We start from the raw sequence: 26,777 nt of genomic DNA on the forward strand, positions 1-26,777 counted from the left end.
GTTTAAAATTTTTTCATTGAAAAGAAAATTTTGTGTTTTACAATTGTATCTTGTAAACATTGTAGGAAAGACTTAAAGATAAAGTTATTTAGTACAGTTTTTTTTATCAAATATAATTTCATTTAACAAAAAAAGTCCTTTCAAAACAATATTCTCTATTTCTTATTTATTATCCAGATGATTTTAATACTTAAGAAAATCGTATTTGCTACAGAACAAAGGGTAATAAAGATGTATCTCCCGCATTTAAAGTTATCGTTGGAATAAAAACTTTTTTTTTAATTGTATTACAAATTATACTTCTAGCTACAATGATATATTTAAACAATTTGGTAATTTGAAGTCTTGTGCTACAACGTCAAGTTTACGTCAACGTTCTGTTTTTTTTGCAGAGCTCAATCGATGTGGTAATCTAAGGTGGGGATATTAGTTCGTGATGCTTGCCCCTTAAAAAAATGTTCCGTTTTCTCAAGCTCATTTTTCCTTTACAGCTTTACTGTTAGGTTTACCCAGTGTAGACCTCGGAGAGGATCAGTAATTCCTAGTAGAATGCTTAGAGTTAAAAGGGTAACGTAGGATCATTGATGGTCGGGGTTTCCAGCCTCACGACGAACTACCCTGCTCGTGTTATCTACTGGTGTATGACTGACTTGGTTTAATAGTGGCCAGCTTTATATAGTCCTTCAGTGGACGAATCATCGCCAGAAATGGAAGTAAAATGTATTTGTTGGCAAGGTAGTTAAAGGTTAGATGGCCTTAAAAGGAACTGATGAGATTTATGGTTAATTAGGGAACGTAAAAATTTACAATAGCCCTAAAAAAAGCTATTGGTGATACTTCCAGTCATTTTATATTATTATACTTAATAATGGAGAGGCAGCTATGGGTAGCTTGACTGTTACCTTAGGAGTCTCTGCGTATAGAGACTATGCTGAAGAAAGGTACACGACTAGCCAAAAAATATCTCGTCTTCGGGTTATTCCCCAAATAACTAACAGCTCACCATTGATTAGAGAAGTGGGCCTGGAAAATATACCTTCTGCTATCGGGATGAACCACTAAGAAGAAGGCTGCATAAATTTTTTAGCCAATGTTGCTACCCGAAATCCTTAGGGTTATTTTCCCTGACTCACTGTTGTAGCAAAATCTAATCTTGTAGAACCTGATTGGTTGCAAGAACGGCCACGAAATTCCACACTGTTACAGCAGATTGTGCTCTGGCTAGACGACTCTTGGTATTATGCCAGAAACTTTGGCGTTTAAAATGCCTTTTATTCATGGCACTCCTTAAACTTCGAGATTCGGGATGAGATTCGACGTAAATCACTTGTCCATTGTAAAAACTTGTCATCGGTATTCACGATACCCACCTGCTCGACTCACAACTCTATTCATGATGCAATGCTGGTAAGAGTTTATGGTATTCAATAATTTGCTTGGGGATTTTATAACAAGATCCATTTACTTCTGTTGCAGGTAGCTTCGATTTTACTTATACGCCCCCTAGTGGATCATACTAAACTAAAGTGAAAAGCTATTGTATGTTTGCAAATTTTTGAGATTACTTATTGCTATTGTTATTAATTTATTAAAGATAAAAATAATACTGAAATCATGTAGGGAGTGCTAAGAATAAGTATGCAAAGTTTCAACACGATCGGATAAGTAGTTTTCGTGGTTAAAGATAACAACGGTTTCTGCGACTTTGCTTTATATGTTTGTAGGATATCATCGCTAGAGTTATTAACCCCTTTATAAGTTCCGTGATTTATGCTATAATCAGTGTTTATCTCTCTTGGTAAATGATTAAGAACTTTGTTGTTCTAAAATTGAGTGTATTTATTATAGGAAGTAAGAATAACATCATGTTTTGAACAATTCATCTACTTCAAAAAAATTGTCAAGCATACATTATCAGTTTTCCATGTATTATCAATGTTTAATGACTTTATTTTTCCTTTCCTGATTTGTAACAATATTTATAGTAATTCTGGGTCATTACTGCAAATATTTATACTATATTTTATAGTGTTAAAATACGGCCAAAAAATCGATGATTCAATATATTTGGCTACAATCATACTTTTATTACTCTTTTTCAAAGCTGTCAGAATTTGAAGGAAATCGCTCCAAAAATTGTTAATTTGTTTTCAAAATGTATGTCTGTAGAACATGAATCATGCGAAAATCTGTTGACTATTTCTAATGCAATTTTTGAGATTAGTGAAGCTTTATACCAAATTATTTATCTACTTACTTTATTTATTTCTTTCCGATTTAAATTCAACATTTTTTATCTGTAATGGTAAACAAAAAGTTCTGTGACTAGGCATTCCTTTAAAACGTTATATTAAGGCAACTAGAGTTCATGCCATCAATAACATTTATTTAACAGGACAAATGAAGCTGTATATTGAGGTTTTGTGTAGAAATATTTTTTCTAAACTTAAAGGATGATCAATAAAGATAATTCTACTTTTTTCATTATATATTGTATTGAGAATTTTATTTTATATTTATTCATCTTATTGTAAATACACTGAAACATTTTTATTTATAGTGTAACTTCCTTCAGATTATCATTTTTATCTGATAGAATATTTACAGGAATCAGTGAACTAAACGATGTACAAGATTTATCTTTGAACTCAAAAATTTGATTTTTGTGTTAAAAAGAATGATTACGCTTATCATCGATTAAACCTTTACTATGAGGGTCTTTATAGTTTTCTGACAATTTGTCACCTTCTATATTCTTCAAAATAAAAAACTAAGCTGAAATTTCTGAAATTCATATGGTAACATGACAGTACTAGCTTTTTAACATATACCATTAATTTTTATATTCTAATTGATTAATTGACAAAGCTCCATATATATATATATATATATATATATATATATATATATATATATATATGGAGTTGTAAGACCAAACTCAGTCTACAACCGTCCCCCTCACGGAGAACCTTCGAGCCTCCCCTCAAAATAAGGTAAACTCTTAATATTTCTTCCTTATTTCAACCCATTTATCCTATATTTTTAGACCTCTCTTGCGCCCCTTCTGCCCCCTTCTCATAATTTGCGGTCCCCCCAACGGGCTCTTCAGGCTACCTACTATGATTCAACAAATTTTATATTTGTATTTAGTTGTATTTAGTTGTATATATTTATTTGGTTTTACACATATTTAATTTGCACACATACATAATAAGTTCTAATAGATGTGATACTAACAAGTATTTATAAAAAAATTAGTAATAAAAAGTTTTAGTTCGTAAATAAATGATAGTACCATGTAGTTTATCCTACTGGATACTACTTACAGAGCACAGCGATTTAGTAAAGCACACTCAAGCTATTATCAAGTTTAATGAAAACATATTTTCCAATAAACTATCTAACTTGCTGTACTGCTCTTTTTATAACCAAAAGTAACTTCATCTCATGAGCTGGCAAGATGTTGGCTTACCTTTGGAAAGTAATCTAATTAATGAAACTATAAAGTGTTTTTTTATGGAAGCAGCATGGCGATTGCAAGAGTTTCCTATGCGTGAACTAAGTCATTCTATATTTAACTTACCAGTACAAATTGAAAATAAAAAATAATAGTTTCTTAAGAAAATAACATGCTCAAAGCTATAGAAAACTCCGAAACAGCATTAACGGCTTGGTTTTAATTGAATAAAATACATAGTTTTGCAAAAAAAATTAGATACGTAAATATTTCAGAATATTACTGTTTTAATTTGACGGTAAAAACTTGGATTCAAAATAAAAAAGTTAGACATAATTATAAATAGGGTAACTAGTTATAGTGTTATCTAAGGACTCTGAGCGTTTTTTAAAAATTATTTCTTAATCGGGCGAGTGGAGCTGAATCTTTCGAAACTTTAAAAACGGTTAAAAACATACACTACAGTAAGTTTCGACATACTGCCATTGCTTTAGGCTTAGTTGAACACGACTCTTAAATGTATAAAATATTTGAAGAAGCTTGTAACGTCACGCTGCCATTTCAACTGAAAAAATTTGTCGCATGGTTTTCAATATCTAAAGACATTTGTGGTAAGACTATTTGGAAATCATTCCAAACATTTTTTATTGAAGATTTAAAAGACGAGAAGCAATATAATGTTTCATTATATTTAAACAAAATATTTAAATTTGAAGAAACATCGTGTAAAGATTATGAAAAACCACAATTAAACGAAACAATAACATCTGAGAATATTAAGTACAATAAAACTCTAATTAGTTTAGAAACAAATTATAAGGATTTATTTGCTAAACTTAATAAAAATGAAAAAAAATTTTTAATGAAATTATTAATAGTAATCCCAAACTATATTTTATTGATGATCCAGGAGTATCTGGAAAAGCATTTTATATATTTTATATAAAAGATGTATTTTTTATTTTTTGTTAAAGGAAAAATAAGTTATATCCATGGCATGGACAGAAATTGCTTCAATTTTATGACCCAAAGAAATGACAAGTCATAAGACATTTCAATTACCATTAAATTTAAGTAACATTGAAAATTCGTTTTTAGAATACAGAACTGACGAAAAAAAGTACGAGAATTAAATGTAATTATTTGGGACGAAGCTTCAATGATCCCTAAAAAGCTTTGAAAATAGTAGACAAGACTTTAAAAGATGTATGTGATAATAATATTCCATTTGGTGGAAAATTATTTATTTTAGGAGTCAATTTTAGACAAAGTGATAAAGCATGAGTGTAAAAGTTCTATAATTATTGAAACTATAAGGTATTTATTTCTATTGAAATCCTGTAAAATTATAAAATTGAAAAGTAATATGCGGTGTACAGATTTAAAATTTTCAGTATTGTTAATGGACATTGGAAATGGAACAATAAAGTCTTTCGAAATTTCACAAGGATGGAAAACTGATGATGTTTCAAAAAAATTTATAAAGATGATATAAATAGCTGCCTCTACAAAGTAATTCTAACAACTCATAATAAACTTTCGTACATTTCAAATAATAAAATTTCGAGTTTTATTAATGTAAAAGAACGTACCTATTACAACAAGGTTAGATTATGCAAAATATAAAGGTAGTGATCGCACTGACGAAAATATAGACATAAGTTTTTCTATAAAAACTCTAAATAATAAACATGAAGGATCACAGCCACATGTTTTAAATTTTAAAGTAGATGCTATTGTTATGTCGATACGAAACTTGAGTATATTCGATGCATGGTGCAAAGGAACTAGAATACGTATAAAAAAATTATTTAAATATAATTTAGAAGCAGTAAAAAAAAACATAAAATAACTGGTGTTAAATCTTGTAATAAACTTTTAATTCCGGGAATCACGTTACATACCGGTGATAATTCTTTTTCACTGTTAATTACACACAGAAAACAGTTTTCAATAGTTCTAGCTTTTTCTATGACAATCAATAAAATGCAAGGTCAAAATTAGATAAATTAGGATTTTACTAAAAAAGACCTTTGTTTTATTATAGTCAACTATACGTATTGGTATCAAGATGTAAAAATCCTAAGAATGTTTATATATATATATATATATATATATACATAAAATGATTCAAAGAACCAAGAAAATATTAAAAACATTGTATGACAAGAAATTTTCGATCGTTAACAACTTTATTATTTCTTTGTCAAAGTTCGTTTCTTATAATTTTTTATTTTTCTCTAAGTAATTTAGTTTTGCAAATGTTTAAAATGCATCTTAAAAGTTAGACTTTTAACTGGTTAGAGCTTACAAAAAACTTACTTAAATAATAAAAAACTGTATTTTCGGATTTTTACATTTAAAAAAATAGAAATACTCACATAACAAAACTTTTTATGCATATTATAACTTTGATCTTTATTTTAAAAATCATGAACCTCAGTAAAAAAAATTGAAATTCCGAAATTGAAGAACAGAACAGCCAGAATTTCGTACCAGAAACTTTATAACTACAAATTTCTTCGTAGATTCTTAAACGCCAATTTCATAATTTTATTTTCTGTGTGAAATACCATATCACTGCTACGTGATGATAATATTTAATATTGATCAATAAATATTTCAAATCGTACTATTATACGAATATGGGCACTTTCTTATTTTTTACAATAAAGCCTTAATAATAAAATTTTCATCTCTGCGTACTTTAATTCTAAGTTTAAGGTGTATTGATCAGATACTAACATTTGTTTTACGAAACTATATGTTGTATGTATATTTTAAGTATATTAAAATATTAAAAACATCATCAGGAAAAGTAGAACAAACTGAGTAACACTTGTTTACTTATTTAACAAGTCCACTATTTTGTAGATATGTGGTTATTAAATTTCAAAGTTTAAAATAATTTTAAGAAGGTTGACGAGCAAAGCGCGCAGGAGGTCGAAGCCCCACTAGTGAATATATATATATATATATATATATATATATATATATATATATCTAAATTAATGCAGTATGTTAATTTTTACGGTGCGTGACTAATTTGTAAAAGAAATCAGTTTTAAGCCACTGAGTAGCCAAGGTGTGCTTGAGACTACGTGCAATACATCTAGTCGTAAGTAATTTGGAATGCATAAAGAAGAAACCGCCCATAGGTAAACGTCATATCTAACACATAAAATAAAATGTATTCCTTAGTCATTACCACTGAAGATATACATTGAACACTCGTGTTTGAAAGTTATATCATAACAATGAAAAATAAAAAAAATCATGCAAATGTAACTCATACCAAACTCAAGTTTATTATTATCAAGATACATAAACTTGTTTTGAGATATAAATAAAGAAAAATAAGCAAGTGTTGTTTGTTCACCCTGGCTCGAGTTTTCGTCTGGTGCGCATCCAATCAGAAAAAACAGAGTACGTTGCAGGACCCTTATTGTGGTGCTTCTCCGGCTGAAGGGTACTTCACGGTATGTAATCTAATATAATATATACATAAGTACAGCTACTTCAGTAATGTCGATTTACAATAATAAAGGAGTAGCCTTAACTCAGTTGGTAATGTACGAGTCTGATTTTACTCCATCTGTCTATCTGTTATTTTTTCACACATGTTACAGAGTTCCATTTATTTTTGAAGGTTTCAATTATTACAAAGTCTTTATTTCATATTTAAACAAAGCATTTGCTTACACGGAGTATTTTTATCTCACAAAGTTCTATATGAACTGTTATAATTTTTTTTTGTATTTGCTTTTCTGTTTGTGTGACAGAGATTCTAAGATAATTTTAATTTTTAGAGTTAGTGTTATTATTTCTATTTAATTTTAAGTACGCACCAATTGAATTAAAATTAATGTGTTCAATGCTAGTAGTTGAAAGTTATTGTTTTTTAATTAACAAATCATGTGTAAAGTAGGCAGCGGCTAACTCAAATATTATAAGTAATCTCATGACAACAAAAATGTTAAGGTATACAACTACCAATAAAAAAGTATTATGGTTTGAATTAACGCTTTCAACAATTCCAATAAAAATTGAGTTGTCGTTCAAAGTTGAGATCTCGCGTGACTGTAGCAAACAAGTGCCTGACTTTGCATACACGTCTAGTGTACTAACATTAGATCTAGGCTTCCAATCATTACACAGAGCTTGCAATTTTGTTACAGGGTTTTTTATTTGAATAACTAATTGTCATTTTACAAAGGATAATTTTTTGATTGAATGTCGGGGATTATGGATTCGCGTTAGTGTTAGCTAAAATTAAGTCCAAAAGACAGAAAAAAAAAGTGATACTTAGAAGTATAAGAAGTTACCCTAAACTGGAAAACTAGGACAACAAGAGATGATTGATTGTAGGAGAAAAAAGTAGAAGATACAACCAGGATGTCACCTAACATGAAACAAGAGATAGACCAATAGGGTTGAAGAATAAAGTATCGGGTGTACATCGAATGGAGGCAGAGAAACTAAAAAGGTATTTTAAAGCAAACAAAATAGACATGTAAAAACTATCTAGTAGTACAATACTGTAGCACAAACTAGTTCGAGTGGTACAAAAAATAAGGTTGTTTTTGATTCAAAGTAAAAAAACAGTGATAGCAGAGGATTAAAAGATAGTATCTTTAGAAAATAAAAGAAATAGTATTAGCAGCATCAGACGGAGAGCAGAAGTTATCAAAGGTAACAAAGTCAGGAGCTGAAATAAAAAAATTAAAGAGAAAACAAAACGAAGACTACTGTTTTGTAGCATAGGAGTAAAGTCAAACAATCTCGCCTAAGGGGCGAGGTTTTCGTATGTTCATGCCTACTGTTCCAACGATGTTTTTCTTATCGAGAGTGCAAAGTCGTACTTTGTGCCCATAAGCACATTTTGCGCATAGTAGATCGAACAGTAGTTTTCCTCTCATGGGTACGAAGTAAGACTATAAGTATTCAATGAGTTAGACAAGAAAACTACGTAATTGAAGCATGACTGTCTAATAAAAAATACCCAGTCAACCAATATAATGCCATTTTAGTGATGGCTAGTTCAGGATGTATACATTTAGATATTATTGTTAAAGATTCGAACATAGATTTACAATAATTTAAAAAAAAAACAAATTAAAAAGCAAAATATGCATCAGACATTCCACATCAACCGAGCCTCCTTAATGACTAAAAATCATCGGAACCTAAAAAATTATTTTTGGGCTTAAATTTTGGTCTATCTATACGCTAAAGAAAATCAACCTTGCGTTTTCAAAATTTCCAAATGGCAGATCCAATATGGCCACTAACTTTTAAAAAATGATCGAATTTTTTATTTAAAAAAAACAACGTTGTTATGCGTAAAATTCTAAATAAAGGATGTCTTTTACAAATTTTTGAATAAAATTTCTGGTTTTGAAAAAAAATTCATAAATTTCTTAAAATTGTCTAGTTTGACGAAATTCTTGATTTCGGTCTCATATAAAAAGAAATTTACAATTGGCATATTAGACGGACTCGTGACATATTTTGGTAAAAGGAGGTCGCTCTTGATAAATCCAATTTTACGTGTCAAGAAATAAAAATAGCAGATACAATATGGCGACTAATTTTTTAAAAATAAACAAAATTTAAATGAAAAAAATACCATGGTATTTTTTTATAAGATCCTAAGACAGGAATGTCTTCTGCTAATTTTTCAATAAAATTGCTGTTTTTAAGAAAAAATTCATGAATTATTAAAAATTTATTTGCTATATGAAATTTTAAGTATTGGTCTAATATAGGAATAAATTGACAGTCAGAAAATCAGATAAATTTGTAGAATACTTAGATGTTAGAACGTCGTTAGTGACAAATACCATGTCAGATGTTACAAATTTGAAATGTCCTTAGCATTCGTCCCAAAAAGGTAGATTTTTGGAACTAATTAAATTCAAGATGGTTGTTTTTTCTAATAGTAGTTAAATCTAAAAAGTTAATTTTTCCGTCTATGTCTATTTCATGTGTAAATTTTAACGAGTGATGATATGAATTGAAAATATGTAGAACAGAATCTATCTAATCTTCTTTTATACAGAGTATTATATAGTCGACATAGCAGAAGTAAAAATCAGGACTGTCATTGAATTGTTCTTTGAATGAATTCAAACAATCTGTTTCCAAATCATCTATTACAAGATCGGCAAATAAGGGAGAAATTGGAAAGCCCAAGGGCGTACTGAAGATTTATGTGTTAAAATAATTATTAAATAAGAAGAAAGTATTGTCGAATAAAAATTGTGTGCATTCTCTAATTTTTTCTATGGGTATTTTTAAGTTCTGTAAGATGGTACAAGTTCTTTTGTCTATACTTTTGAGTACAAGGTCAACGGGGATATTAGTGAATAAGGAGCTGACGTCCAATGAAGCTAACTACCATAAAAGGCTGATCTCTGAGACAATACACGTAAAGCATAATAAACATAGTATTAATAAACAGGGAGACAGATGTTTGCTCAATCGTGCATACTTTCCATTATTGAAAAAACTTAAACACCTGTAGCGCAAGTTTATTACCTTCCTTTTCTACTCGGTTGCTGTTCATCGTGCTTATCTTTCTCCGTGCTGATTCATACAGCTCGATCGACAGTTTATACTTATTTACCGACGAGAGAACATGTGGTTTTCGAAACAACTAAATAAATCTTAAATATATTGTACTTGCGAATTTTGTCAATTTAAATGTTAATATTCCTTAAAAATAGGTAATCCTTGTTGTCAACCTTCGTACGTGTAACATCGTTTGCGTATTTCTCACAACAGTGCGTTTTTTGTATTTTTAGCTTTAGCCTGATGAGGCTGGCACACCGGCCAGCGAAACGTCGCTAAATATACGTCAATAAGAATAATATTTTTTTGTATTTGTTTTTCATATTCACCTCCAATTGATCGCTGTTTTCCTTTGCTACATATTTACCATTGATAATGAAAGGCACTCAAAACATTGAATTTCCTTAACTCGTAACTTTGATAACCGTTAATACTGCATAATGCTCATTACTATAGAGGCTGTGGAATACTGCAAAATGTTCAACTTCTTATTACTCAGTACTTTGAATGCCTATGCTTTGGATATATTTGTGACTGCTGGAGCTATAGAAAACCTTTTGGCCGGATGTCTTTGAATATGTTCATGATGCTTCGTACTATAGTAATAAAAATTGATATTACTAAATTTTTTCACTGCCTACTCGAATAGCGATGTTGGTGTAATCATAGCTTTCTCTTAATCAACTTGACGGCTAGTCCAAGATGCTTTTCGTTTAAAGATAGCTCCAACGCCATCATATGCGCCCTTACCTTAACTGAGACACTATCCTTTTTACAGGGTGTAATGAAACGAACAACTTAGCTTTTATAAGAAACGATACTTTATTAACAATAAGTAGAAACTCATTGAACAAGTCAAATAGTTTTTTATAGAAAGCTTAGCAGATACGTCTCAAAGCTGTAGTGGCTCAAAAGCAAAAGCTGAAGCTCGCAATGTCATCAAACATTGAAAAAAAAACATGTATATGTTACCATGACAACTAAAGAATACGGAGAAATATCCCACTTGACCAGCAGTCCACGAAATGGCCTGTATGCACCTTCGTCCCGTGCCTTCCTCGCCTCAATACATCTAAGAGGAGATGCTGTGATCCTAATTGATCCTTTCCGATCGAATCGTAACACGACCCACACAACTGAATTAACACATTGTGTAGAGACATTTATCTCGAGTTTGTAACACTGGGCATAACTTGGCTATTTATATCACTCTCATAGAAAACTGTAATTTTTATTTTTACTGTATCATCGAGTAATTTTTTTTTATCAGTCATCTGAGGAGAAGCTAAAGCGCCATTAAGTTTTCACAGCTCTCTTGCTTTTGAAATACTTTTTCGAGACGTACTAAATTCTTTTGCTGTCTAACGAACACTCCAGCTCATTGGAGCTACAGCTAAAATCGTAACACATAGAGGATCGTTCATCGGTAGACTTGAAAACTTGTCTTTTAAACTTTTTAACATTTTTTCTAGTGCGGTTTCTCTCGATAAACAGTTTTTTAGGTTGGTGAGAGTCTCTCATCGTCTGAATTTTCGGATATTGATGAAAGGAAGTCGTCTAACGTAGTATTTACGCTATGTTCCTTCTCAGGTTTATTTAATAATTGTTGATTTTTATAATGTAATTTTCTACAACTTTGACAGATTTTAGCATGCTTAGTTTGATCATCAACATTCCTTTCTATAGCTAGATTATTCAAGAGTAGCGTGGGGTCAGTTTAGGTACATAGTTGGTACGTAAAAAACTTTTCTATAATGTAGATAATATAATAAAGTTTGAACTAGTATAATTAAAATAAATAATCTTTTAATTTGGTCCTATTTCTTTTTAAATAATTGAATAACACTTACTTGTAAGATACGTGTTCAGTAGATACTTAAGACTGTAATGAGCAAAAATAAGTTCTTCTATTGAATTAATAAACAGTACTTTGACTTCAAAAATAATACATTGTTACGTGGTGCTGCCGATGCGGAATAATAAGGCGGAATTTGCAACCTCGACCGGGCCTGTGTTGCCCGGATACCCTCGGCGACACCTCCAATAATCTTTATACGTGGGTCTCGCTCTCCGAGACACCGCAGGGGCCAAGTATCGCAGCAACCTTGGACGTCGTTACGTCGTTGCCTCTCGCGATGACTTTAACACAACACATAAGTCAGGGCACACACAGAGAAGAGTAAGCACTCACAAGTACGATATTAAAACAAAACATGTATTCAAAATAAAAAAAAAGAAACACAAAATATTACTCGCGGGTGCGTGAGTGTGTGTGTGTGTGTGTATGTGTGCACGCTCGTCGAGCGATAATACTCGACGTGTACGCGGCGCAAACTCGCGAACCGGGCAGACAACGCAGGCTATTCGAGGGCCGCTGCCCTTTACAATCCACGGCCTGCTGGCAGGTACTTACGGCGATGCGGGGTGGCTCCTTGACGATGCCTCTCGCAGGTCCACACGGGAGCAGTGGAGTGGCTACGCTGAGGTCAGTAGGCGTCTTTACTGGCAGCATTCGAAAGCCGGGATCGACGGTATCGGCCTTGGTGGCCCTGAGTCCAGCGTCGCCTGCTATCCCAGCAGGATTCGGACACTCAGCACCAAACTCTGCACCGGGGACAGCTCAAGCACAGCCGCCACGACAACAATCGCAGGAACAGGAACACTTCGGAGGACGCGTCTCACGTTTACCAAAACAGAATTCGCTTCTTGCGGGGAAACCGCCTTGGGGAAATTGCTTTTCGCAAACCCCAACAAAAACTCCCTTCATGCGCGTTCGCTGGCCCAAGCTAATCTAATCGCTTTTTCGGCTTTTTCTTCCTTTTTCCTCTTTTCCTAACTATCCTCTACGCTTTTCCTCTTTTCCCTCTTTCCCTATCGGTCTTAGCCTACCGATGATAGCTCGACGGTATCTCATCATCACAACATAAAACACAATCTATAATGCTACCTATCTTAGTACAATCATTGTAGTTCATACCAGAAAAATAAACGTTTATGACAGTTTGTACAGATAAGGTATAGCTTTCATTATCTTACAGACCCATAATTTTAATAAATTACAGTTTTTTGACATAATGGCTATAAACAAAATATTTTTTTACTCATCTTTATGGCCAATTAGAATGTTTTCATGAAAAAATACGGTTGATAGTTACTTTTAAAGGTTAAAACTGAAATACGGCCTTAAAATAAAATGGCAATACTTAACCTCACTTGAACAACCAACAAAATATATACTACCATAATTTCTTAGCCTGTAATATGATAAGTTTCCAAGATCTTGGTCAATTTGAAAAACTTTTTCAAACTTGACAAACATTAAGAGCCATATAATCAGAGATTTTTGGGGTTATGTTTGGTGTCTTAGAAATTATGTGAATGCTACAAGAGTCTTAGAACTGTGAGAGCTTATGTCCAAAGTATTAACAAGTTTATAAGCCTTGGATAGTGAATATATTTTGTCAGAGGTTATCTCCACCAAATTACCGGATTTTTGAGGTTATGTCAGTTTTCCTAGAGGTTATGGGTTTGGGGTGAAGGGTTCGGAGAGTAACCAGATCATGTCTAAAATAGTAACAAATTTATAGACTTCATTTCGTAAATCTATTGGTCTTAAAGATTTGCGTTACGAGGTTGTGGGCATTATAAGGGTTATGTTAGGTGTTCTAGAGGTCATGTGATTAGCTCAAGAGTTCCAAGACTTTGAGAGCTTATGTATACAGTAGTAAGGAGTTAATAGATTTTTATTCGAAAAGCTATTATTTGTAAAGGCTTACATTATGTAGTTGTGGGGATTTTTGAGGTTGCGTTAGGTGTCTGACCGAACAACCTCTTAGAATGGAGTCTAAAAAATAGTTGACATGAATTTGGTTATTGAGGTATCCCAATCGACGTGGAATGTCCTTTATATGTATATAATTACCATGCAGGTGCTAGGATATCACGTCAACTTGACAAACATAGCAGTTTTATAAATAGCACATTGCCTCAAAGAAACAATAGACAATTACAACGGTACATAATGATATACATAAACAAACAAAATATGTCTACCGAAAACAAGTTATGTATGCAGAACAATACAAGGAAGCTGTGCAATGGTCACGGTCCCAAATCAGACTAGAACATACATTTTTAGGGTTTTTAATTATTCAATTAGTTTAACATAAAAATAATCAAAATTTTCTGCTTACTAACAAACAAACATTAATACACACCTACAAAGAAAAAATGTTTGCTTTCAAGAGTTTAGCTGGAGAGAATCATTATATCTGTGTTGAAAATCATATGTGTCACCCTACCTAATGACCTCAAGAGTTTGGTAGTCCCACACAGTTTCTCTTTTACGTCTTTTGATGTTGTCTCCTTATGAACTAATCTTACTATGATACTGATGAAGAGTAACATTTCCAAAAAAATGAACAGCATCATTTATCGTTTGGGTACAGAGAAAAATGAACTTTCAGATAGCATTAATTTTTTAATAAATTCGTACTATTTTTTATTTGATGGTCACACTTATAAATAGTTTTCTGATCCTCCCATGAAAAGCTGTAGTTCCACATGGTTCGCAGAGGTAATTTTGAAGTCTTTAGACACTTCAATTTTGTGTTAATGTTTGGATGCTGTCGTTTTTCACTTAAGATACGTTGATAATTATCTTTTGTTGATAAAAATAGATAAAATTATAAATATAATAAACTTCTCAAAAGTTATAATCCCCACTTGCAATTTACAGGTAAAAAAGAAATTTGTAATTTCAAGCACAATAAATTTATGTAGAAAACCTTCAGCGTATCATGCTGTTCCGTTTTTTAATAAATATATGAAAGCCAGGATTACTTTTCTTGAGAGGTAAATGGAAATTTCCCATGGTTTACACAATTTTAACTGCCATGGTGACAGTTCTTCATGTCACCCTTGTCTTTCGGACTCAACAATTTAGCTCAGAAATTCATTTGTCGTCATTCCCTACTTACAGCTTTCGAGGTTACTATCCGTAGGAAACTGTCTATATATAACATAAAAGTTATTTTTCCGGTTCAGGCAAAGTCACTGATATTATTTGATTGGAAAAGGATAAAACGGATGAATCACAGAAAAGTGGCATTGTCTATATAATTTCATGTGAATGTGGGAAGCAGTATATTGGGCAGAATAAAAGACACTTTCGTGTGCACCTTAAAGAACATAAACGATGTATAGCGAATAGAAGTGAAAGGTAAGTTGTATTTGTTTACTCTTTAAAAGTACACAGGATCGAGATTTTTTACGTATAAAAATAAATTAAAAAGCAACAAGTACACATGTATTTATTTTTAATTTATTTAAAAAAAAATTATTTTAAATCTATGTTCGAATTATCATAAGAACATCTAAATGCGTACACTCTGAAGAGGCTATCTCTCTGAAGATGGCCGTAGAGATGAATCAACGGTGAGAACGCTGGATTGGAGGCTCTAGGCATGGTGAGACAGTGCTTCTGCTGGATTCCGATGTCACCGCTGGAGCTGGTGCCACTGATGGGTGGTTTGGCAGTGACTTGCTTCTGTCAAGAAGATCCCGTTGCCAGTGTATTTGTCGGCTTCTCTCAGCCGTGAGGTAATAACTCCAAGAGGTGTAGATAATGGTTGGCGAAAGTAGGTTAAAAGAGCATTGAGACACTGAGTTTTATGTGGTAGTAAACATTGCTGTTTTATTAACATTAATTAGTACTCTAGCAGCTGCCGTAGCGTAGGTTTCGTCGAGCGAGCAAGAACCTAGCTTTGTCTTCGATCGGGTGATCCAGGAGGATATCTTTAAGAAATCACGCAGCCCTTCTTATATACTATAGGCTACTATCTTACTTGCAATGTTTACCAGAAACTAGTAGTTGCCACCTTGCGAGTGGTAGGCGGTACTATCAAGCGCAAAGTTTGAAATTGGAACTGTGCGTGACTTAAAAAAAAATCAAATTTATGTAAAACAGTTGAAATGAACGAATACTTTTTATTTTAATAATTAATAATTAATTAAGTAATACCTCGGACAATAACAAACCCCTCCGTTTTTGAGTTTGTAATACATGTGTAAAGCAGTGGCAGAGCTACAGGAGTCGGAATAGATATCACTCTTGATGTAAATGTTCGCGATTATTCATTCATCTATTCTCGATTGATGGCGATCAATCCCCTCTGTGCGGATGAGCTTGGGAGATGGCAGTGTAGTTTTGAGGCAGTTCAACCTGTGGACCAAAGGGCCTGACGAGTTGATTGAACTGGGTGGATGGAGGCCTCTGCATGTTTTTGAATGATGACAATGCCATCTGCTGTCTCTTTGTTTCTTGAGTAAAGAAGTTGTGTTTCAACAGTAGCTGGGCCCGAGAAACTTCGGTGTCAATATTACCGATAATCCGCTCCCATTTCCTTCATAGGTTTGTTGTAAGGTGCAAGAACCTGCGGTGAAACTGGTGCTCACGAATTTTGAAGGTTGGTTTTTCAGGTCTATATCATTCTAGTGCTTGTTGTAGAGTTTTGTAGGTTATATGTGTCAAGCGCTATTAGGTGTTTCTTCCCACCTAGATGGAATGTTGTTGGTTGCTGATGAAGCGTACGTCAGTGGGTGGTTTTTAGACGGCTCAATATGCTGAAACTTCTTTTATTTGTTGCCGTTGTTACTGGGATAACGGACCAAACTTTTAAAAGAACGTGTATGGATCCACAGAATTTTTTATTACACTTGTAAAAGAAAAATAAAACAATAGTTTAAAATTATAAAGTGAATGAGAAAATTAAACAACATCGATTGAAAAATACCTTTAACAGGTTTTATGGATTCCTTTAATTGATATTTTCTTTTTTTTTAATTTACCATAAATGGATGCTACCTAAAATCTCACTCTCAGAACAATTAAAAAAAGAGGAATACTGGTCATACAGTTTTTTAACAACTTTTTCAAGAATGTCATTGTTTTTTGAAGGAACAACAAATTTTGATCATATCTTATGATGTAAACCATGTTCTCACACCAAAACAAATTTACTATATATCATACTTACGAGAATAACCTTTTTTTTGTATGAACAGAATTTCAAACTGATATTTCTTGATGCTTAAAAAACTTATCAGTCAAATAAATAATGAATGTGTCTAAAAATGGTAAATAAATCGATATTCTTTCGTAATCTCCCACTCCGGTTGTCATGAAATTACTGCGATGTATTTGTGATTTAGCTAATCTAGGTTTTTTATTTCGATTTCATGGTCTGTGCAAAATTTTGCTACTGTTGAAAAAAATTTTTGGAAATGCGATTCAGGTGACTCTTATTTTTTCAAGAGCGTTTCGAGCACAATTTGCTCAATTTACTGCCAAAGATAAATCGATTTCATTATCTTGCAATAATCGACTAAGAGAAATCACAATGCTGTGGACACTAGTCATTATTTAACACAAGATCTGTATCTTATTTTAAAAATGAAAACTTTTATTAACAAACGTAATAAAATGTATAAGGAAAAAATCATTAAACATTGACTGTGAGAATTACAGAAATTAGGTAACATAACAATAACAATTTGCATAAAATGTAAAGGTTTTTTTTTACAAATTTTATATGAACAGGTTATTTTTACAAATGAAAATATCAAGTACTATAAGATACAAATATCAATAAGCATAAGAATAATTTCACAAGTACAAGCATGATGTAAAAATATAAGGTTTAGCGTTCCGAGGTCTCATTTTCGTGCCGTTCTGCTCCTTCCATTACGACGCCATATTTGAAGGAGATGTGACTACTACAGCGCCGAAGAGCCTATACAATGACACGAAGTGGCCAAAGTTGAAACTAAAACCTATCCCCCGCATCTACCTCGAAGTGAGACATATATATAGATGTAGACACATGCATTAGTATACATGTACGTCAATTGATGAATGATTACCTATTTAGTCAGTTTTCCTGTGTGAATATTCACGAATTGTACGTTTGGTTACTGAAACAACTGAAATGAAAATATTGAAATAAAAAATATTTATTGTTTCACGAGTTTCTTGATGTTAATATGCTGTGTATTTTGAAAGCTTTTGAAATTCGCAGACAGACACGGCGGCGCGATGGAAGCGTTCCTGACTGGTCAATCAAAATGGATGCACAACGCCACACCTTATATTTTTACATAATGAGTACAAGCTTAAATATAGTAAATTAATGTTATTTATAATGGTCGAAAACTGAAATAAAAATTTGCATAAATTTTTTAAAAATAAATAATTTATATTAGTTATAAGAATCTTATTTTACCTGGAACTTTATTTTACATATACCATTTATTAATTTTTTCAAGCGTTTCAATAACAAATGGTAGTAGTTCAATAACAGCTCGTTTCACACAGCTTTTTCAATTTACTTGCCTTAGGTGCATCCATGCCATGTTTGATATTATCTTCGATGACGTCTTTTAGTATCGCAATTCTTTAAGGGGAATTAAAAAAATTATGAGTTGCTTCCATAGTGTCTATGGTATTCCGTATCTACGGAACTGCACAAGCTTTTTATACAGCTAAAATTGAAGAGTGTACAGCACAATGTACGTACAAGGCCATGAGACCTTTTTCCAGCAAGTATGCAAGCACTCCATGCAAATCAGAGCTCATAGCTAGTGCACCATGATAACCCTGGCCAACTAAGTAATCCAAATAATTTTCTTTGTCAATCAGGTTGGTAAAAATCGCTTCTAACGAAGCTTTTCCATTGCAATAGAAATTTTTTAACCTCACTTCTGTGCTACGAAACAGTAGCTATCTTCCCTGTCAGTAGCACATGTCTCCAGGACAAGAACCAAGCTCAGAGAGGTTCCTCTTTGTTCTTTTCCTGGTTGAATGAACATCAGCTGCGTGCACCATTTTTTCTATTAAGGGTGTAGTAAACATCAAAAAATTGAAAAAAACACTTGTAATGGGTAACTACAATTTTTACTACCCTTACCTCTCTTATACCCACTTATTACCCAATACTGTGATTAACGTAGGTTTATGACACTTGTACTATCCCGCACAAAATTTTACGTTTTTTTCTGTTTTTTTTGTTCAAAATTTGTTTTCTTTTTTACTTTTTTCTTTTAGCTCCTGACTTTGTTACCGTTGCTTACTTCTGCCCTCCGTCTGATGCTGCTAACACTATTTCTTTTATTTTCTGAAGATACTATCTTTTGATCCTCTGCTATCACTGTTTTCCGTACTTTGAATCAGGAACAACCTTATTTTTTGTACCACTAGAACTAGTCTGTGCTACAGTATTGTACTACTAGATAGTTTTTACATGTCTGTCTATTTTGTTTGCTTTAAAATACCTTTCTAGTTTCTCTGCCTCCATTCGATGTACACCCGATACTTTATTCTTCAACCCTATTGGTCTCTCTTGTTTTATGTTAGGTGACATCCTGGTTGCATTTTCTACTTTTTTCTCCTACAATCAATCATCTCTTGTTGTCCTAGTTTTCCAGTTTAGGGTAACTTCTTATACTTCTAAGTATCACTTTTTTTTCTGTCTTTTGGACTTAAATTGAGCTAACACTAACGCGAATCCATAACCCCCGACATTCAACCAAAAAATTATCCTTTGTAAAATGACAATTAGTTTTTCAAATAAAAAACCCTGTAACGAAATTGCAAGCTCTGCGTAATGATTGGAAGCCTAGATCTAATGTTAGTACACTAGACGTGTATGCAAAGTCAGGCACTTGTTTGCTATAGTCACGCGAGATCTCAACTTTGAACGACAACTCAATTTTTATTGGAATTGTTGAAAGCGTTAATTCAAACCATAATACTTTTTTATTGGTAGTTGTATACCTTAACATTTTTGTTGTCATGAGATTACTTATAATATTTGAGTTAGCCGCTGCCTACTTTACACATGATTTGTTAATTAAAAAACAATAACTTCTAACTACTAGCATTGAACACATTAATTTTAATTCAATTGGTGCGTACTTGAAATTAAATAGAAATAATAACTTTAACTCTAAAAATTAAAATTATCTTAGAATCTCTGTCACACAAACAGAAAAGCAAATACAAAAAAAAATTATATCAGTTCATATAGAACTTTGTGAGATGAAAATACTCCGTGTAAGCAAATGCTTTGTTTCAATATGATATAAAGACTTCGTGATAATTGAAACCTTCAAAAATGAATGGAACTCTGTAATATGTGTAAATAAATAACAGATAGACCGATGAAGTAAAATCAGACTCGTACATTACCAACTGAGTTAAGGCTACTCCTTTATTATTATAAATCGACATTATTGAAACAGCTTTACTTATGAATATTAGATTACATACCATAAAGCACCCGTCGGCAGGAGAAGCACCACAATAAAGGTCCTGCAACTAACTAGGTTTTTTCTGATTGAATACGCACCAGGTGGAAACTCCAGCCAGGGTGATTAAACAACAATAGCTTATTTTTTTTCATTTGTATCTCAAAGCAATTTTTTTTACCTTGACAAAAATAAGCTTATGTTGAATTTGGTATCAGTTACAGTTGCATGATTTTTTTTTATTTTTTATTGTTGTGATATAACTTTGAAACACAAGTGTTTAATGTATATCTTAAGTGGTAATGACTAATGTACACATTTTATGTAATGTGTTAGATACTATGTTTACCTACTGGCAGTTTGTTTTTTTTTGTATCCCAAATTATCAACGACTTGATGTATTGCACGTAGTGTCAAGCATACCTAGGCCACTTAGTGGTTAAAAACTGATTTTTTTATGACAAAATAGTCTACGCATCTACATACGATGGATTACAATGGACTTAATACGATGGCACATACATCAGTCTTAATTACTATTAGCATATTGTTTTAGAGTCTTGAATATTTATCTATTTCAAAAGTGTTAGAATAGACACGAAGTGTTTTGACAGGTTTTAAACTTTTGACTCCTTAAGTTTCTCCAGTTCAGAGGCTAGAATGCTAAATGTGTAGCCATTCAAGCTCTTAACTAATAAAATGCATGCAGTTAATCATGATTACAAAAAATAAAGTTTTGTGTAATGAAAATCAAAAGATTTTTTGTTTACATATAAAGAATGACATAAAATAAATGAAATTTGTTTTATGAACATTTGAGTTATTCGTCATTCTTACTCTTTCTATTATAAGAAAATTTCTTTTTAATTTATAATTTATACCACAATTAATTATCAAATCAAATTAATTTATAACACAATTTGCTTACCTGAATTCCCTGATGACTACAGAGATAGAAATCAAACTCTGTAGGGTGTGTAATGCATACATCAACTGTCGTACCAGCTGGTATGTTACCACTTTTTCCACTTTGTTCTTTTTTATCAGCACAAAATAATCGTGTATGATGACGCTTTTGTACAACAATGAATGTAATACCAGGCTTATAATCAGCCTCTAATTTAATACAAGCTTCACGAATGGCAGTGAGTTCATGCTGAAGGACATGTAAGAATTGTCCTTCAGATACGGCATCTCGATATAAAATTATTCTATGTGGTTTATAGCCACCTGTACTTTTGTAAAACATTACAAGAAGTTCTCTGAAAAAAATTAACATTTTTTATTATGTTTATAACGAGATTTGTTAGTATATATGTTCAAGTTTAAAGTACTATCAATAGGATTTAGAAAACTGGAGTCCTCATTATTACATAAATGTTAAACAAAGTGGTTTTGACAAGATAATTTATTTTTCTATTTCTATAAAAATGAAAGTCAAATATATTACAAAGTTTGATAGTCGGAAATGTATTTATGCTTTTAAAAAATAAACTGTGCTTCTAAAAATATGAGATGCATTATAAATTTTTTATTGCATTTTTACATTGTAATTCAGAAGATTATTTCTGAAATCACTATTTATTGTGAACTCCCAATGGAAAGAGTTTTAGCATGTCATCGACAGTTACAGTTGTATGAACATTGTACATTGTAATGCATTGATTATGATAATTCAAATCAATTAATGTGCTATAACTAATTAAAATGTAGTGAATTAATATCATGCTATGTCAATTTGTTAAGTATCAATAACTTAATTCACAAATATAATACAATAAATTGTCAAAAACTTGGCCACATTTCAGGCATTTAGAAAATGTATCAAAACTAAAGCAAGTAACGTTACGAGATGCATCTGTGGCACACACAGGAAGAGAAAGTGTTGTTGTCTGATATCTACTCACTTAACATTTTATATTGAAATATTAAATTATATGCAAGTTGTACGCAACTGAACTTGGAGAGAGCGGATCTCTTAGGGCATGTGTATAACTAAATAACAAAATTCTAAAAAACTTAAAAAACTTGTCCTTTTTAAATTGACGCTTAAAACAATCGTTTTTGAGTTTATTTTGTTAATGAGATGAACATCTATAAAAATTGATTTTCCTAAATAGTAAAGCAAACCGGCATAAATTTTCATCAGGTAAATATGTAGCAAAGCATGTTAAACTAGAGAAAAAAAGATTTTTTGATCAGCCTTACGTGTTTCGATCCGAGAGCAAGTAAGGACTTATAAAAAAGCTGACAATGTGTTTCCTGCCTTTAACACCTGATAACTAAGGGACTGAAAGTGATGATCATGCTAGTTATAGTAATCAAAAAGTATTTTGGCTAAGTATGGATATTAACAAGAAGGGTTTTAACACAGTGAAAAGTTACCGAAAGGAACGTGATAAAGCGCAAGATTTGAATTCTCACAGATACACACGTACATTGAATAATGCTGTTTTTTAAATAACAATAATATGTTGATAAGTAGACAATTAATAAACTAGCTCGTCTCATACGTTGTACAACTCTTAAAAAAATATAAATTTTTATATTTTTCGTATTTTAAAATAAAAATAAAAAGTTTTGCAAGACGCACTTTAAAAATAGTTTTATTTTTTTAAAATCTCCATATTGTGCCAATTGAGAATTAGAGATTAAACAAGCACATTTGCTGATATGACACAATTTTCGTATATTTTTTTTCAATGCAAGCATTGAGATAAAAAAACTTTTCAATTCTTCAATTCTTCTGAGCACAATGAGAAGAATGCATGGTGGTAATGTTGCTCTTTCACGTACATTTGCCGCTATAAAATATACGTGTTGTCCATTTTGAAGATGTATTGATATGGCATCTAAAAATAAAAAGAAAAAAAAAAAAAAAAAAAAAAAAAAACAGTCTACTATTTCAGAAACCTCCGCCGATGTTCACCCAACACATTTACAAGGTTTCATCCTGATCGGTCAAGTAGTTTTGAAATTTATGGGGAACATACACACAGACATTTATTTATATACATTTAAAGATAAATAGATAGTACTGAATATAACGTTCAAAATTTCATTCTTTTGAATTTCTTGGATCTAGTCTTTTATAGCTACTACATTCGTTAGAGCTCTTATTGGACCCATGTTTAAGTTATGATGTTTACATGGTATATAGTTCCACGTAAGATTAATAAGAGCTGGACATTCATACTCCTCGAATTTGGTAACTCTGAAGTTTAAAACATAAAAAATTTATAATAATACTCAATGCATTTTTTATTCATTAGTGATTTTAAGTACATGCTGGCATGATAATAATCTTTGTAGACAATTTTTTTTTTCACGGTCCTTGACATTAACCTCTTTAACATCAACCAGCATGCGTTCAATGTAATCAAGTCCTCCCTTGTAAAAAACGTTGCTAAAATTCTAGCTTATGCCATGACAATTACGCTCCAACCATTGGTTCGGATTTTCATTTTTATTTTATTTTTTATTGATAAATATTCTCATAGAATAGGTGGCTTAAACACTCTATTTACAGGTAAAGCGTCCTTCTTTCAAAAAAATTGAAGAAATATTCTTAAAAATAAAAATACTGCCAAAGCTTTCGAAACTCTAAAAGTCTACGATGTACTTCATTTTGATTAAAGGAAACTGATGTTGCTCAGTTCAGCACAGATAAATGACTGAATCCTGTAAACAAAAGATAAAAGTAAAAGTCAAGATAGAGAAGGCTAAAGAGATAAGTGTAAACGCTGGGCAAAATGTGAGAAAGTTGGTGGTAGTAAGGCTGGCAAGTAAAGAATTGAAAGAAGAAGTAATGAGAAATAAAAAACATTTGGAGAGAGGAGTTTACATAAAAAGCGATCTAACAGAGAGAGGAAGAGGGATCCAAAGATTTATTTTTAACAAGTCAAAAGAGCAGAGGGACAAAGGAAAAAATACAAAAGTTGGATATATGAAGATTTTGATCGATGGTAAATGGCTTCAATTTGATGGAAGGAAAGGAGATTTTACAGAGGAAAGAAGAAGGAGCCAAGAATGAGGAGAAAAAGAAGATGTAGAGAAGGAGGGAGTGAGAAGAAGAAATGTTAGTGTTTGTGCGTGGAATATTGCGGGAGTGCTAAATAAGGACAGTGAAGTGTGGAAGTATTTAAGTGAATTTGATGTGATAATGTTGGTGAAGACATGGTTGGAACAGGACAAGTGGGCTAATGTAGAAAGTGAGTTGTCGAAAAGTTATGAGTAGAAGTGTATAACAGCGACTAGAGAGCATAAAAAAGGAGAGCGAAAGGAGGAGTAATATTAGGAATAAGCAAAAAATTAAAGAGTAGAAATCATAAAGTATGGAGTGATAATATAGTAATGCAGGAGATTGAACACGAAAATCAGAAGTGGAAGATCATAGGAGTATATAGTCAAAATGTAGCAGAGACGATGGGAATTATAAAGAAAAAAGTAAAAACGAAGGAAAGTGGATGTGTACTTATACTAGGAGATTGGAATATAAAAACTGGGGGAGAAGAAGGTTGGATTAATGAAAGTGATAGTGAGAGTGATAGTGACGACAAGGACGTAAGGTTAAGAAAGACCAAAGACGAAAAGATCAATAAGGAAGGTAGAAGACTAATAAAAGAAATAACAGAAGAAGGATGGTGTATAGTTAATGGGCAAAAAGGAGAAGAAGGAGAATTAACATACGTTGGTAGCAGAGAAGAGTCGGTAATAGATTACGCAATGAGATGTCAAGAAGCGTTAGATCAGATTAAGGAAATGAAGATAGGACAAAGAACAGAATCAGATCATATGCCGCTAGAAGTATACCTAGAAAAGGAAGTAGAGGTAGGAACTGTAGAGAAAAAAGAGAGAACAAAGGCAAGGAGAGATTAGACTCAAGAATTGATTGATCAGTATGGAGAAAGGTGTAAAGACTGGGATTGGAAGGGAAAAGAGGTTGAAGAAAGATGGAGTGAATTGAAAGAAAAAATAGAAAGTGCAGTACCCAAGGTGGAAAAACAGTGTAAAGTGTGGAAGATGGGGGATAAAAAATAGCACGATAAAGAATGGAAGGAGAAGAAGAAGGATTTAAGAAGAATAATAAAAAGGTGGAGAAAAAAGAAAATTGTAAGAAGTTATTACATAGATAAAAAAAGAGAGTATAAGAACTGGTGTGAGGCAAAGAGGAAAAGGTTTGAAAGATAAGAAGAAGAAGAGATAAAAAATGCAACATTGGAAGGCGAAGTGTGAAAATATTTAAACAAGTACAGGAAAAAACGAAGGAAAGAAATATCTAAAAAGTTCACAGTTCAAGTAAAAAGTTTAAAGTGGAGAAGGTATTTTATGGAAAAGTTAGATGGGAAGAATAAAGAAGGAATTGTGAGGGAAGAGACAAGAAAGGATGAGGCAAGAACAAATGCAGAGGATCAGGAAAAATGAGCAAGGAAGAGTTCAAGAGGCAGATAGCCAGATTAAAAGTAGGAAAAGCACAAGGAAAAGACAAGCTGGAAAATGAAGTATGGAAGTACATGCCGGGAGAAGTGGATGCAGCTTTTTGGGAATTGCTGAAAAAAGTATGGGAAAAAGGAGAATTACCAGATCAGTGGAGGCAAGGTACGATTTGTTTGATTCACAAAAAAGGTGATAAAGATATGTTAGAAAATTATAGAGGAATTACATTGACATGTACATCATACAAGATTTACGCGAGTATGTTAAATAAGATGTTAAAAAAGGAATTTGAAGGTAAATTATCAGAAAGCCAGTTTGGTTTTAGAGAAAAGAGAGGAGTAATAGAAGCTATATACACATTCAAACACATTGTTAATGAAAAATTGAGCAAAGAAAGAGGAAAATTATTTACATGTTTTATTGATTTAAAAGAAGCATTTGATTGAGTGGATAGGAAAGTTTTCAAGGAAAGATTAATAGAAATGGAAGTGAGTGAAAAGCTAAGGAATAGGATTATGGATGTTTATAAAGAAACGAGAAATGTAGTTAAAGTTGGAAAAGAGGAATCCAAGGAATTTTGGACAGAGAAAGGTGTGAGGCAAGGCTGCCCACTGAGCCCGACGCTGTTTAATGTGGACTTAGCGGATCTGGAGCAGGAATTAAAGAAAGGGCAGGTGGGAGGATGCAGAGTTGGTAATGAAAAAGTTTGGAGTCTATCTAACGCGGATGATATAGTATTGATAGTTGATGGAGAAAAAGAATTAAAAGAGATGTTAAAAAGACTCAAAAAGTACATAAAGAAAAAGGAGATGACTTGAAGTGAGAAAAAACCGAAAATTTTAGTGTTCAAAAAAAGAAAGAGGAATGATAGAAGGTGGAAGTGGGGGAGTAAGGAATTAAACGGAGTAAAAGAAATAAGATATTTAGGATGTGTACTACAGAAAAATGGGAGAAACGATAGGCATATAGAAGAAAGGAAAAGGAAAGCAGTGATAGCTATGAAAAA

At 32.2% G+C, this 26,777-nt stretch overlaps 1 protein-coding gene across 1 annotated transcript in view; it reads right to left on the bottom strand.

Annotated features, from left to right (window-relative positions):
* Positions 1-26,777, bottom strand: part of AGO1 (protein argonaute-1) — a 355,180-nt gene that overhangs the window by 72,654 nt on the left and 255,749 nt on the right. The window contains exon 10 of the mRNA XM_089589209.1: positions 21,264-21,597. Within this exon, the coding sequence (XP_089445335.1) occupies positions 21,264-21,597 (334 nt within the window). The remainder of the gene's footprint in view (positions 1-21,263; positions 21,598-26,777) is intronic.

Source organism: Copidosoma floridanum, unplaced genomic scaffold (genome assembly GCF_036245765.1).
Source record: "Copidosoma floridanum isolate Cflo_tuat_1 unplaced genomic scaffold, Cflo_Japanese_pri ptg000008l, whole genome shotgun sequence".
Lineage (NCBI taxonomy): Eukaryota > Metazoa > Arthropoda > Insecta > Hymenoptera > Encyrtidae > Copidosoma > Copidosoma floridanum.